This window comes from Marmota flaviventris, chromosome 20 (assembly GCF_047511675.1).
Source record: "Marmota flaviventris isolate mMarFla1 chromosome 20, mMarFla1.hap1, whole genome shotgun sequence".
Lineage (NCBI taxonomy): Eukaryota > Metazoa > Chordata > Mammalia > Rodentia > Sciuridae > Marmota > Marmota flaviventris.
Window position 1 is genome coordinate 16530875 of NC_092517.1, and position 12018 is coordinate 16542892.

At 44.5% G+C, this 12018-nt stretch overlaps 1 protein-coding gene across 1 annotated transcript in view; it reads left to right on the forward strand.

The window, feature by feature from the left end:
• Syn2 (synapsin II) overlaps positions 1-3073 on the forward strand; it is a 148167-nt gene extending 145094 nt beyond the window's left edge. Inside the window, exon 13 of the mRNA XM_027931906.3 lies at positions 2237-3073. Within this exon, the coding sequence (XP_027787707.1) occupies positions 2237-2372 (136 nt within the window). The 3' untranslated portion in view covers positions 2373-3073. The remainder of the gene's footprint in view (positions 1-2236) is intronic.
• The last annotated feature ends 8945 nt before the right edge of the window (positions 3074-12018 follow it).

The following is a 12018-nucleotide window of genomic DNA, read 5'->3' on the forward strand; positions in this document are numbered from 1 at the left end:
CACCTTCTAAAAATATACATATCTTTCTTCTTTTTGGTTTTACACTCTTTCCTGCCTCTGACTCACAGTCCGGGGTGTACAATCAGCAGGGCAGTCCAGAAGAAAGAAGAGAAAGTAGTTAACCCCAAGTCCACTTGGCCTTCAGCTCTGTCCAAAGTAGATATGGGCAGCGGAGGAGTTCCCAGATAGAGGTCCCCAGGAGGCCTTCTTGGGTTCCCTTATTCTCAGCTCTCAACCTGGAAGACCCCTCCACAGTGTACTGCGACACAAGAAAGCACTGGGGACCCCTTGGAAATAGCAGAGCTGTCCTTGGAAAAGGCGTTCAGTTCCTCCTGCTCCCCCAGAACAAGACACACCTCTGGCTGCTGTCGCCCTAAGAGGATAGGAGGGGCCCACCCAAGCTTCTCAAATCCAATAAATCTATCTTTAGGGAGGGAGAAAAGGAGGTTTCAGATTTTCAGGATTCCAGTGGGCCACTTGGAGATCACCTAGTCATCACAGAGATGAGAAAACCTTGCTTAGAGAGAGATTAGATGGATTTTCTTTTTCTCACATTTATTTTGTTCATTTCCTTTTATGTGGTGCTGAGGATCGAACCCAGGACCTCCTCACACAAGCTAGACGAGCGCTCTACCGCTGAGCCACAATCCCAGCCCTGGATTCCCTTTTTCAAAGCCACTCCTCTAGTTAGTGCAGAGCCAGCGTTGGGGCTCCGGGGTCCAGATGCTCAGTTTCTCTGGGCCTTCCCATCCCAGGTGAGGGGAAGGGCACCACCCGCTCCTCTCCCCAGCACCAGCCAGTGGCACCTCCCACATTTTGCCTGCCTCTGTACCTTCTTGCTGGTGTTGAGTTTCCAATCTCTCCCGCCTTTCCAAGAGCTAGCCCTGCCCCCGCCTGAGGGGAGACCTTTAGGCCATCACTGCCTCTGGGCTGAAGCTGTCAAATAGAGCCAGTGTCTGATGACAAGCTGGAGGCCTGTACCTGGTGCCCTCTGCCTGTTGGGCCTACAGGAATTCCCTCCCTTGCAGAGGCCAGCGTGCTGGGGCTTGTCCCCAGCCCTAATGAAAGGCAGGCCATCTGTTCACAAAAGGAGAGCCTGCTACTAGTCCTACAGAAGCAGTTTTCCTGCATTTAGGAGAGGACACCAGGAGGAGAGTTCTGGAGCTGGAAATCATCAGGAAAGGGATTTGGTGCGAGTCAAGGAGGAGACAAGCCAGGACACTAGAAAAGCCAGAACTGACGTCCCCTTCAAGACTGCGGGCTTGACCTCCTCATGGCCTCCTGCCTTCACGGTTTTTTTCCTTTGAATCACTCACTGGTCTCCAAAGGGAAAAACAGGTCCCTAAAATGTGATGGTTCTGTTTTTTCATTAGCAGACTGCCTAATCATCATGTCCTGATATGCATCTCTTGCTCCTCCATCCCCTGAGCCCCACAGACCTCATATCTGGGCTGAGAGACTTGCAGGGGTGACCATGCCCGCTTTAAGAACAGGAAAATGGAGCCCTTAGAGGTTTTGGCCAAGACAAAAGGTTCCTTTAGAGTCTGACAATAGAGAGGAAAGAACCAAGAGGGCCTAGGTATCATTGGATAAGACATGTTCATGTCATAAGTGAAAACCAAGTGTCACATGATTTGCCCAAGGTCAGGCACAAGTGAGTGTCAGAACCAAGACATGGAACCAGAATCTTCCGATGCCGAATCCACCACTTGGCAGCTGCTGGAAAGGCAAAGGCGAGAGCCCACAGGCCCGTGCTCTGTCTTTTAGCAGAGGAGCAGGGTGTGATGTTCCTGGATTAGCGATTTCCAAGTTGGGGGCCTCTGAAATTTATCCCTCAGTCCCTTTAGCATTCAACAGAAGCAACAGGGTTAGGGACACAGGGGGACAGCGTCTGCCCAGCCTGCAGGAGGCCCGCACTGCAAGAAAGGAAAATTTTTTAAAAATAAAAGATTTTGAGTCACCCCATCTTCTTCCTCCCCGTCTCTCTTTCCCCCCTTCTCTCTCGTTCTTTTCTTCTGCTGCCCCCGTCCTTTCCTATCTCAGCAGCACCTAAGGTGAGGAGGTAGCATGAGCGGTAGCACATGCCACCTGTGGCCCTGGTAGCCCTGATAGCATGCCCTGGTAGCACAGCCACCCGTGGCCTCCCTGGGGTGGGAGTGGGGGCTCCGGTTGTGTGTCCTTCCCTGCCTCGCTGGAACCCCACCCTCTCACCTTCTCTCTGGTTTTTATCTTCAAGCAAGTCGCAGTCCCTGACAAATGCCTTCAGCTTCTCTGAGTCCTCCTTCTTCCGGTCTTCAACCAGTGAGGACGAAGCCCAAGCGGAGACCATCCGGAGCTTGAGGAAGTCCTTTGCCAGCCTCTTTTCAGATTAGCTCTGCAGACACATGGGGGCACCCGACCCAGCCAGGAAAGGCACCCAGACATTCACCAACAACTGTCAGCCACGCTTGGTGGCCGTGTCCCCTGACTTTGACGTGTGTGGCCCCCTTCCTCTGCTCCGTCGTGCTCAGTGATGTTGTGCAGCCCAGAAAGGACCATGTGACAGACTCAGGGCAGGTGCCTACCCAGAGAGGAAAGAGCTGCTCCCCTGTAGTCATGAGAGCTTCCTTCTGTAGTTGTCACTGTGCGTTTAGTGGCCTTATTGTGACAGCGCCATTGTGTCTTCTTTCCGTGAAGCCAGATTCACTCTGAGGACTCCTGACAGCTTCCCCAGCTCCTAGGCAGTGCGAAGCATGCCCCTTCGTAGCCAGTGCCACCTGTGTGGGAAGTGTGAGCTTACCTAGATGTCCCATTGGCTCTGTGTTTTAAGAACCTTCCTGATTCCTTGTCACACCTGTTCAAAGCACACTCGCCCAACCCCCCACGATCCTTAAGCTGCTGTGGTGGCAAAGCACCTTAAGTCTGTGACATTCCAGAAAACTAGATCTGCAGTGTCCTCTCTGGAGACTGTTTCTTTCGTAGGAGTGCAGTGACCTTGAACTCCTAAGCTACACCGTAGAGGAGAATGCATGCCACTATTAACAGCAGTCTGCCCAGTTTTGTGTTCCTCACCTAATAAATGTCAGACCTTTGGTGTAATAAAAGCAGCAACGTTCACCAGCATTTGATTCAGCCATGAGGTCTCCCCTGGGCCGCCCTTCAGGCTGAGAGAGCATATGAGAGGCACGCGCGTGTGTGTTTGTGAGTGTAGGCAATGAAAGCCTAGGAGGGTGAGGCTGCTTGTGAGTGTGTGTGGGCGTGACTGTAGGTACACACGAGTGGCTGCAAGGATGTGTCCATCCTTAACACGCCACTTACATTGGGCCTCCAACACACCCCAGCAAATCAGCCTCCTCCAGGACAGGAGGCCTTCCTCCGGCAACTCAGCCTTTCAATAAACCATTTCCATAAGCATAGCACCCCTGCTCATGTATGAGGTAGGTGAGACCCACTTTTCTATTGAGCTCCTCAGCTAACGCCCACCTGGTGGTGCCAGCATCAATGGACCGAGCTGCTCTGGTGGACAGAGTCCCACACAGGCATCCTGGAGAGGCCCACAGTGGAGGTGGGTTCCAAGGGATTGTGCTGTGGCTTTTTCCTGACTCCTTGATGCTCAAGTGTGTTCCCAAAGGCCACAAATGCTCTGAAGATCAATGCACGTTGGCACTGATAAAAACAAATCTATTCACATCATATCTAATTTCCTGCACACGATACCCATCCAAGTCAACAAGATAACACTCCTCCAAATGCTGCCATCACGCCAACCCTCCTCCCAAGCTGTAGAAACTAACAAGTCAGAGGTGAATTTCCTTTCTAAGTCACATTCATCCCATGTTTTCCAGGATTAAGGATTGAGATGTGCAAACCAGGAAGTGGAGCCCCCCCCCCTTGAGTGGCACTTGAGCTGAGGTAGCCCTCACACCTGTAACTAGGGCACAAACCAATCAAAAGGTGGGGGCATGGTGAGGCTCAAGGTAATTGATCTGCAGGGTTTCTTCTAGTTCCAGCAACAGGGACAGGAACGTGTCCTTTTGCCCTCTTCTGTAGCTGGCTGGGCCTAAGAATGAATTGAACACAGGATGAGACAAAAACAAGTGCTTTTTTTCTTTTTCTTTTTTTTTTGGAGCTCTGGGGGTGGAACCAGGGTCTCACTCATGCTAATCCCGCACTCTATCTACCTCTGAGTTACATCCCTACCCCAGCATACGCATTTTATTTAACATTCTTACACACACACAGGAGTCTTCTTAAGAAAAGTGAAGGCCTGAACATAAGCCAGATTAAACAAAGAATGATAAATTATGATGAGATAAGACAAAGGAGTCTGAGCAAATGCCAATAAATTGTGAGAAAGTCACTAGAAAATTAACGGAAGAGAAGTTACAGATCTTAGGAAGGTTTTGTTTCTACAGATCGATCCCCTGTCTCTGGTGCTAGGAATGTTCTCTTCCATCTTGTACTGGTTGGGGGTGAGACACCTTCCATGTGAGAACTTTTAGATTATGCGTCAGGCACAAAAAGGGCCAGAGAATCCTCCCTGTATCTGTCATTGCTTCACTGTTGAGTTCAAAATGAACAGTATGTTCCCAACGTGGCATATTTTGAGGTGGCCTGCAGTGAACCAACCCCTTTGCAACCAAGAATCCTCCGCTTATCATTGCTTCTGTCCCCCTGATTGCAAATATCTTCAATAGAATGCATTCATTTACTCAAAAGCATTTATTGAACACTTACTATGAGCATAAAGATTGTGATGGATTCGAAGAAATCTCTACTAACACTGCCACGGGACCAGTTAACTTCCAGGTACTATTCTAACATATAACAACTTAATTATTTCTTATGACCAGGCTCTAGGATAAGTACTATTATTTTATATATGAGGGAATGAAGGTACATCAAAGTTCAATAACATGCTTGAGGTCACCTGGCTGGTCAGGTGATAAAGCTGGACTTTAAACCCAAGCAATAGAGGAGCAAAACTCATGGCCTTCATAACTACGCCATATTATTTGTTTAATCTAGCAGAGGCCATAAAATGTAATTTTATTAAATTTTGTATAATGTGATCACAAAATGAGACGCATACACCAAAGATCTTCACACCCACACCTGTTCCACCCACTTCCTTCACCTCCCCTCTATCCACGGGTCCAGGGAAAGGAGGTGGGGGAGAAGATTAAAGAACTTGTTACCAACGTTGACCCCTTGTCCTCCAACCATGAGTAACATACATTATATATCTTATGCGGATCAAATATAATTCTGGTTCTTGAAAAATTACTCATTCTTCCACATGTGATGTCAGACCAAAAAAACCACAAGTAGCTTATTTAGAAAATGAGTCATCCTGGAGGAACAGCTGGGGGGACGAAAAGAGCAGACATTTACCATAGGTCATGCAGCACCCTAGTCCAAAGGACACATGGATTGTACCCAACCCTTAGTATTGGGCGGGACCATGGGTGGGGGAATTCCATTCAGACACGGGCCTCTTGGTACTTAATAAAAATGGCCCCAGAGATGGAGATATGGTTCCTCACAACAGTCACAGCTTGATGAATACTAGGATAGAAATAAGGACCTAAAGGATGGGATCCCGAAAAAGCTGGTCACAGTTCTGTAGATGTTTTAAGATTTGGGCCTTATAGACAGTTGTGTTGACCGGTACAAATCACCTCTGCAGTTTTGGGGTATATTCTACCTCCATCTTCACCCCAGATTAATAAATGTAGAAAGCCTCATCTATATCCTCATGGTACTCAGTCATCTCCTTGGATCAAAATAAATTAATTCTGTCCATTATGTATTTACTCACAACTGTTTTTATAAACTTTTGAGGGTTTTTTTGGCGGGGTGGTACTGGGGATTGAACCCAGGGTTGTTTTACCAATGAGGTGCATTCCCAAGCCCCCTTCCCATTTTTTTGAGTAAGGGTCTCACTGTGTTGCTGAAGGTCTCACTAAGTTGCTGAGGCTGGCCTTGAATTTGTAATCCTCCTGCCTCAGCCTCCCAAGTCGCTGGGATTAGAGGCATGCACCACTCACCTGACTCTTCACAACTCCTCATTGTGTACTTCCTAAGCTCTTTAAGTTTCATGGGAGGAATGTTAAAAAAAAAATGAGTTAAACAAAGCTTACAAAGTTTATTGCCCAGCAAAGGGAGATAGAAGAAGAAAATGTAATCACCATAAGACAAATGCAATCAAAATATTAGCTTGGAAAAAAGTGAAACTTGACAGTTAATGGTGAGGATATGAGAAACGGAACTTACACATGGCCGGGGGAGCACGTGTTGGTACCACCACGTCAGGGAACAATTTGGCAACATCTCATGCACAAACCCGGTGATTGAGCAATTCTATCTCTGGACAGTTACACTGGAGACTCTCTTCACATATACAGGAGGAGGCAAGTCAAAGAATATTGATCAAAACACTGAAAAAAAAAAATGGAAGCAACCAATCATCTCAATTGGACATCACTTTCCTATGTTCAAATATGAAAATACACCAGTGAAACTCCATATCATGTACAACCTCAAGAATGGAATCTTAATTAGAATAAGTTATAATCCATGTATGTATAATATGTCAAAACACACTCTACTGTCATGTATATCTAAAAAGAAGAAATAAATTTAAAAAAAAACAACTATCTTATAGGGAATTAAAATATATATGGTAGTTCACTCATAAATAGAAATACTGTTAGTCTCAGCTACTTGGGAGGCTGAGGCAGGAGGGTTGCTTGAGCCCAGGAATTCAAGACCAGCCTAGGCAACGTACCAACACCCCATCTTAAAAAATAAAAAAATAAATAAATAGGAATATTATATAGGTGTTAAAATATGTGAGGAATTCAGATGAGCTCAGAAAAGATGTAGAAGGAGAATAAGACGGCTAAGCAAGTGTAAAATGGACACTAAGCAGCACGTGTCACCATGGAGCATGCTTCTAGCTTAGGGGAAAAGGTGAGCATGCTCAGGTCACAGGATGGGAAGGCACAGCAGCTGAGGGAATGGGGCAAAGAATATGGTTACTGAACTTTGTGGCTGGAAGTAGCATCTAATTCTGTCCCCTTGTTTTACAGATGAGAAAAACGGAGGAGTTTGCCAAGGTCACAAAGGGGGTTAGTACTAGAAGCAAATGTGTCTTCATCCTAGATGTCTGAGGGGTCATTCAGGACATGATCCTTCCTAAGAGTAAAGAAATGGGTTTCATTTCCAGGGCCCTCCAGGGAGGGAGAGGTTATGGGAACGTCTCCCTGAAGCCAACAGGAAATGGGAAGAGACAGTGCCCACAGTGGAAAGAACCTGGGTTTGGGAATCAAATCTGCATTTAAATCTTGGCTGTGCTAATTACGAGCTCCTTGGCTCTGCCCAATAAGTTATTTAGCTTTTCTGAAGGCCAATTTGCTCATCTATAAAATGATAAGGATACTACTTTGCAGAGCAGTTTAAGAATTAAATGAGCTATTTGGGTGTGGTGGCTCCCACCTGGAATCTCAGCCATTGGGAGGCTGAGGCAGGAGGATCACAAGTTCAAGGCCAGCCTGCGCAACTTAGCAACACCCTGTCTCAAAAAAAAAAAAAAAAAAAAAAAAACTTAAAAGGGGTGGCGGGGAGCTGAGGATGTAGCTCAGTGCTAGAGCACCCCTAGATTCAGTCCCCAGCACCATAAAGTTTTCTAAAAATTTTGTAAATAATTAAATGAGCTAATAACATGCTAACAATGGTTGGCAGGTTGGCACGAGACAATCACAAGAATTCTCTGTCTCAGAAAACACACAAACTCCCCTTCCTTGGGACTCTTCCCAAAACAGCCAAACAAATGCCAATCATGCCTTTCTCCAACTCCATAACCAGGTGGGCCTCCAGGGCAATTTCAGCACATCTGGTCCTTTCCCTGGGGCCATGGCCTTTAAGTTGAATTGGTTAAATTGAGTTGAGGGTAGACACCTGGAGAGGCAGATGCTGCTGCCAGGCATATCCCCCTAGCACCCCCCCCCCAAAAAAAAAAACATGACAGCTATAGAAATGACAATACAAACCCCATGTGTCTACCATGGACTCGCTGTTAAACACTCAACACCACACCACACTCCTGCAGTGGGGTGGTTTCCTTCAAAGCAATTCCTCTGAGAGGCTAAACATGTATTCCAATAAGGTTGCTGCTTATAGACATGAAATGATTGCCCTTAGATCTGTGGTACATTCATTGGATTTCTGTAACTCTTGGAAAAATCAGGGTTTTTTTACCTGAGAAGCCAGAGATTGCTACACAAACCATTCTGTGTTTTCTGCATATTGTGTGTTTCAGCTGGGTCTCAACACACACACACACACACACACACACACACACACACACACAGATTAAGAATCATTTCTTTAGGGGGTGAATCTTGATTTAAAAACACCTAAAAGCCTTTGGGCCTCAGATCTCATGATTAAACTGGATACCATGTAAGATCCAAAAACGCAACGACCCTCAGTTAATGAGATAATGTCACATGGCTTGTAAACTGGTTCTGAAGCAAATGAATTCCAGAAAAGTCATCTCAGATGTGTTTTGAGTAGTTTCCCTTTGAAATAAACGTCTAGTCCCATCTAGGTTATTGATTTCAAAAGAGAAAAAAAAAATGCATTCCAAATCTTATTTAAAACTAAACAGTCGTAATTCCGTCTAATTGACCAGATTACTGACTACATGCAGAATAATATTTTCCCCCTGAAAAAAATCATCATCTACATCCCTTACATTTGTCTATATTTAGCTGTTTACCCAGCACCCTTCAGTCAAGAGGTAGTTGTTTCTCACAATAACCCCATGAGGCTGTCCCTCATCATAGTTGACTTCTATATCTGAGCTTTGGGCTCACACTTGACAAGTCTCCTTGGATTTGAAACCCATCACTGGTAAACATATGGAAAAGTAATGCAACTAGTCGATCCCTCTGGTTTACCCTCCACCCTATCCATTCAAGAAGTTGCTTTCTATCTCACTTAGATATTGATATAGTTATACACAGGTACACACACAGAGATTGTCCACCAATGTGTATTTTCAGGACTCTTTTTTTCTATGATATTTCAGGACCTATTCCCCAGCCTGCCACCTTTATCAAGCAGATAACCTAAGGGAGAGGGGTGGAGAGTCACCAGAGACCTGTTCCAGGGGCCTCACCCCACGTGTAAATGAATGCTCCCCGGGGAACCCCGCCTCTCTGGTCATTTTCGGCCACTTCATATCCACATACATCTCTTCTGATAAGAATTCCCACCAATCAGCTAACTCCTCCAGGCAGTTCACAGCAGAAAGCTACAGCTACCCCCACCCCCTGGAGATCAGGTTAAGTTCCATGAGCACCTGACAAACCCTAGTTTTTCCAGATCTACTTCCTAGGGGAGGGAGATTGGGTGACTGATGGGACATTGGATGACAAGTTGGGACTTCTGGGATCCTCTCCTTGGTAAGATATATTGCAAGGCAAGGTCCAGAGAGGATCAGCAAATCCTGATCTGCAAATACTCTGAAGACCTCAACCCAGTACCTAGACCTGGGTGGCTTGGGGAGTGGCCCGGAATAAATGTGGGTAGCTGGTTTTGACCCATGACACACTTGATATCTAAAGGCGATTTGGGTTTGAATAGTGAACACTGCAGCAGTGAATTATTCAATATGTTTCAATGTTCTTAAGAACTATTCCTTTGTTCTGTCCCCATAACTATTATTCCAGGGCTGGAGCCTCTACCCTCACCTCCATTATTTATGACAGCCCCATAGTGGGCTTCCATTTCTTGCCCATTTCTGCCAAGTGCACCTCTTTTAAAATCTCTAACCATATTTTTCTCCTGGTTAGAATCTTTTAGTGGATCCTCAGGCTTAGAGAATAGAGCTTGAAGTCCTAAACTTCATATTTAAGGTCCAGTAGAATCTAGCCTCCATTTGCCAGAGAGGCAGGATGCTTAGTGGTTAAATGTACAGGATTTGGGCTGGTTTCAATACCGGTTCTATCACTTGTTGGTTGTGCAACCTCAGCAAATGCCTAAATTCTAAATCTCTGTTTCCTTATGAGTAACAAGCATAATAGTAATAATTCTTCATCTGGTTGTTGTAAGGATTAAATGAGATAATATAAGGCAAATATCACATTCCAGTCCCTCACACATTAAATAAGAATATAATACATTTTATATCCATCATCATTGCTTTTCAGCTCTCTCCCTCCCCAATTCAGTTGCAGCTAAACTGATACAAAATTTAATCTTTTGTATTCTTGATTCACACTTATGCTCACTCTATGATTTTTAGCTGTCCTTAGCCCCTTAAAAATTATTTTTCTTTGCTGGGTGTTGTGGCGCACACCTATAATCCCAGTGACACAGGAGGCTGAGGCAGGATGATAGACATTTTGAGGCCAGCCTCAGCAACTTAGGGAGGCCCTAAGCCACTTAGCAAGACCCTGTCTCAAAATTTAAAAATTCGGGGATTGGGTTGTGGCTCAGCGGTAGATGCTTGCCTAGCATGTGTGAGGCACTTGGTTCAATCTTGAGCACCCCATAAAAGTAAATAAAGGTCTAAAAAATTTTTTTAAAGGCTGGGTAATGTGGCTCAGTGGTTAAGCATCCCGGGGTTCAAATTCCTGGTACAAAAAAAAAAACACAGAAATTACTTTTCTTAGCCTTGTGACCCCTCCAAATTACACATATCCCTCAAGGCCCCACTGCCATATCACCTATTTCACAGGCATTTTCTGTGTTCTCTTTCCTTTAAACTTTTAAAACATATTTATTGCCTCTATTATTTACAAATCTTTTTTTTTGGCAAGTTCATATAATTTTATTAAAATGCATGTGTCTGTTTTAGCTCTTTATTCTAGTCATAAATTATAACTCTTTTTTTAATATTTAGTTTTTACTTATAGGTGGACACAATGTCTTTATTTTACTTTATGTGGTGCTGAGGATCGAACCCAGTGCCTCATGCATGCTAGGCGAATGCTCTACCTCTGAGCCACAACCCCAGCCCATAAATTATAACTCTTGTTATTGATTTTTATACAGTTTCTTTTTTCTACCAAGGACCATGTGCTGGGCTGCTTTGAACCCCACATTTTTCCCCCAACATTTTATTGTGAAAAACCTAAAACACACGGGAAATTAAACTAACTGTACAGGGAACCTTCTTCTACCCACCACCTAGATTCTACAATTAATATTTTACCATCCTTCTTTTATCTCATATCTATTCAACATCTCACTTAATTCTCCCATGCATCCAACAATCCAGCTCATTTTTTTCCATGCATTTTGTCATGAGTTTCAGACATCAATACACTCCACAAGTCTTACCCACACATCAGTTTTATCTAATAAGAACTTTGAAGATGATTTAGGTCATCCCTGATTATGTAGAGTTTAAAAAACGAATGGCCCGTGATATTAAACCGTGAGCCTAATGGTAAATCAATGACTGTACTGATCAACTAGTATGTGCCTTGTATTCTTCTACGTCCTGGGAATGTAGTGATAAACAAAACGGATAAAGGTTTTTGCTATCATGGAATTGATGACTTACATGAAGAAGATAGTTATTGAACAGATCATTATAAAGAGTTAAATAATAAAGTACATGGGGAACCCCAACTAAGTCTGGCTGATTAGAAAAGGAATTCTGAGAGGGGATCATTCAAAAATATAAGAGCATTCCCCAAAACATAAACACGGAGCCTTATTGGTGTAGACCTCCATATGTTGTCATGCGTAACAATCATCTCTTTATTTTCTGCATGGGTGACTGGAGTATGGAATTATTATTTATACTCATAAAAAAAGATGCATCACAAGCTCCTGCAGAAGATACAGATGCTCAGAGGTACTATTGAACACTTATGTGGAAGAATATGGTGGTGGCAGGCTGAGCCCAGTAGTTAAAACTGTGAACTGGAAATGTGGGCCTCTGAATAGCTGGGCAGAGATACCTGAGGTTAGACTACAGGAAGAACAGGAGCTCAGGTAAACGAGACCCTAGACTCA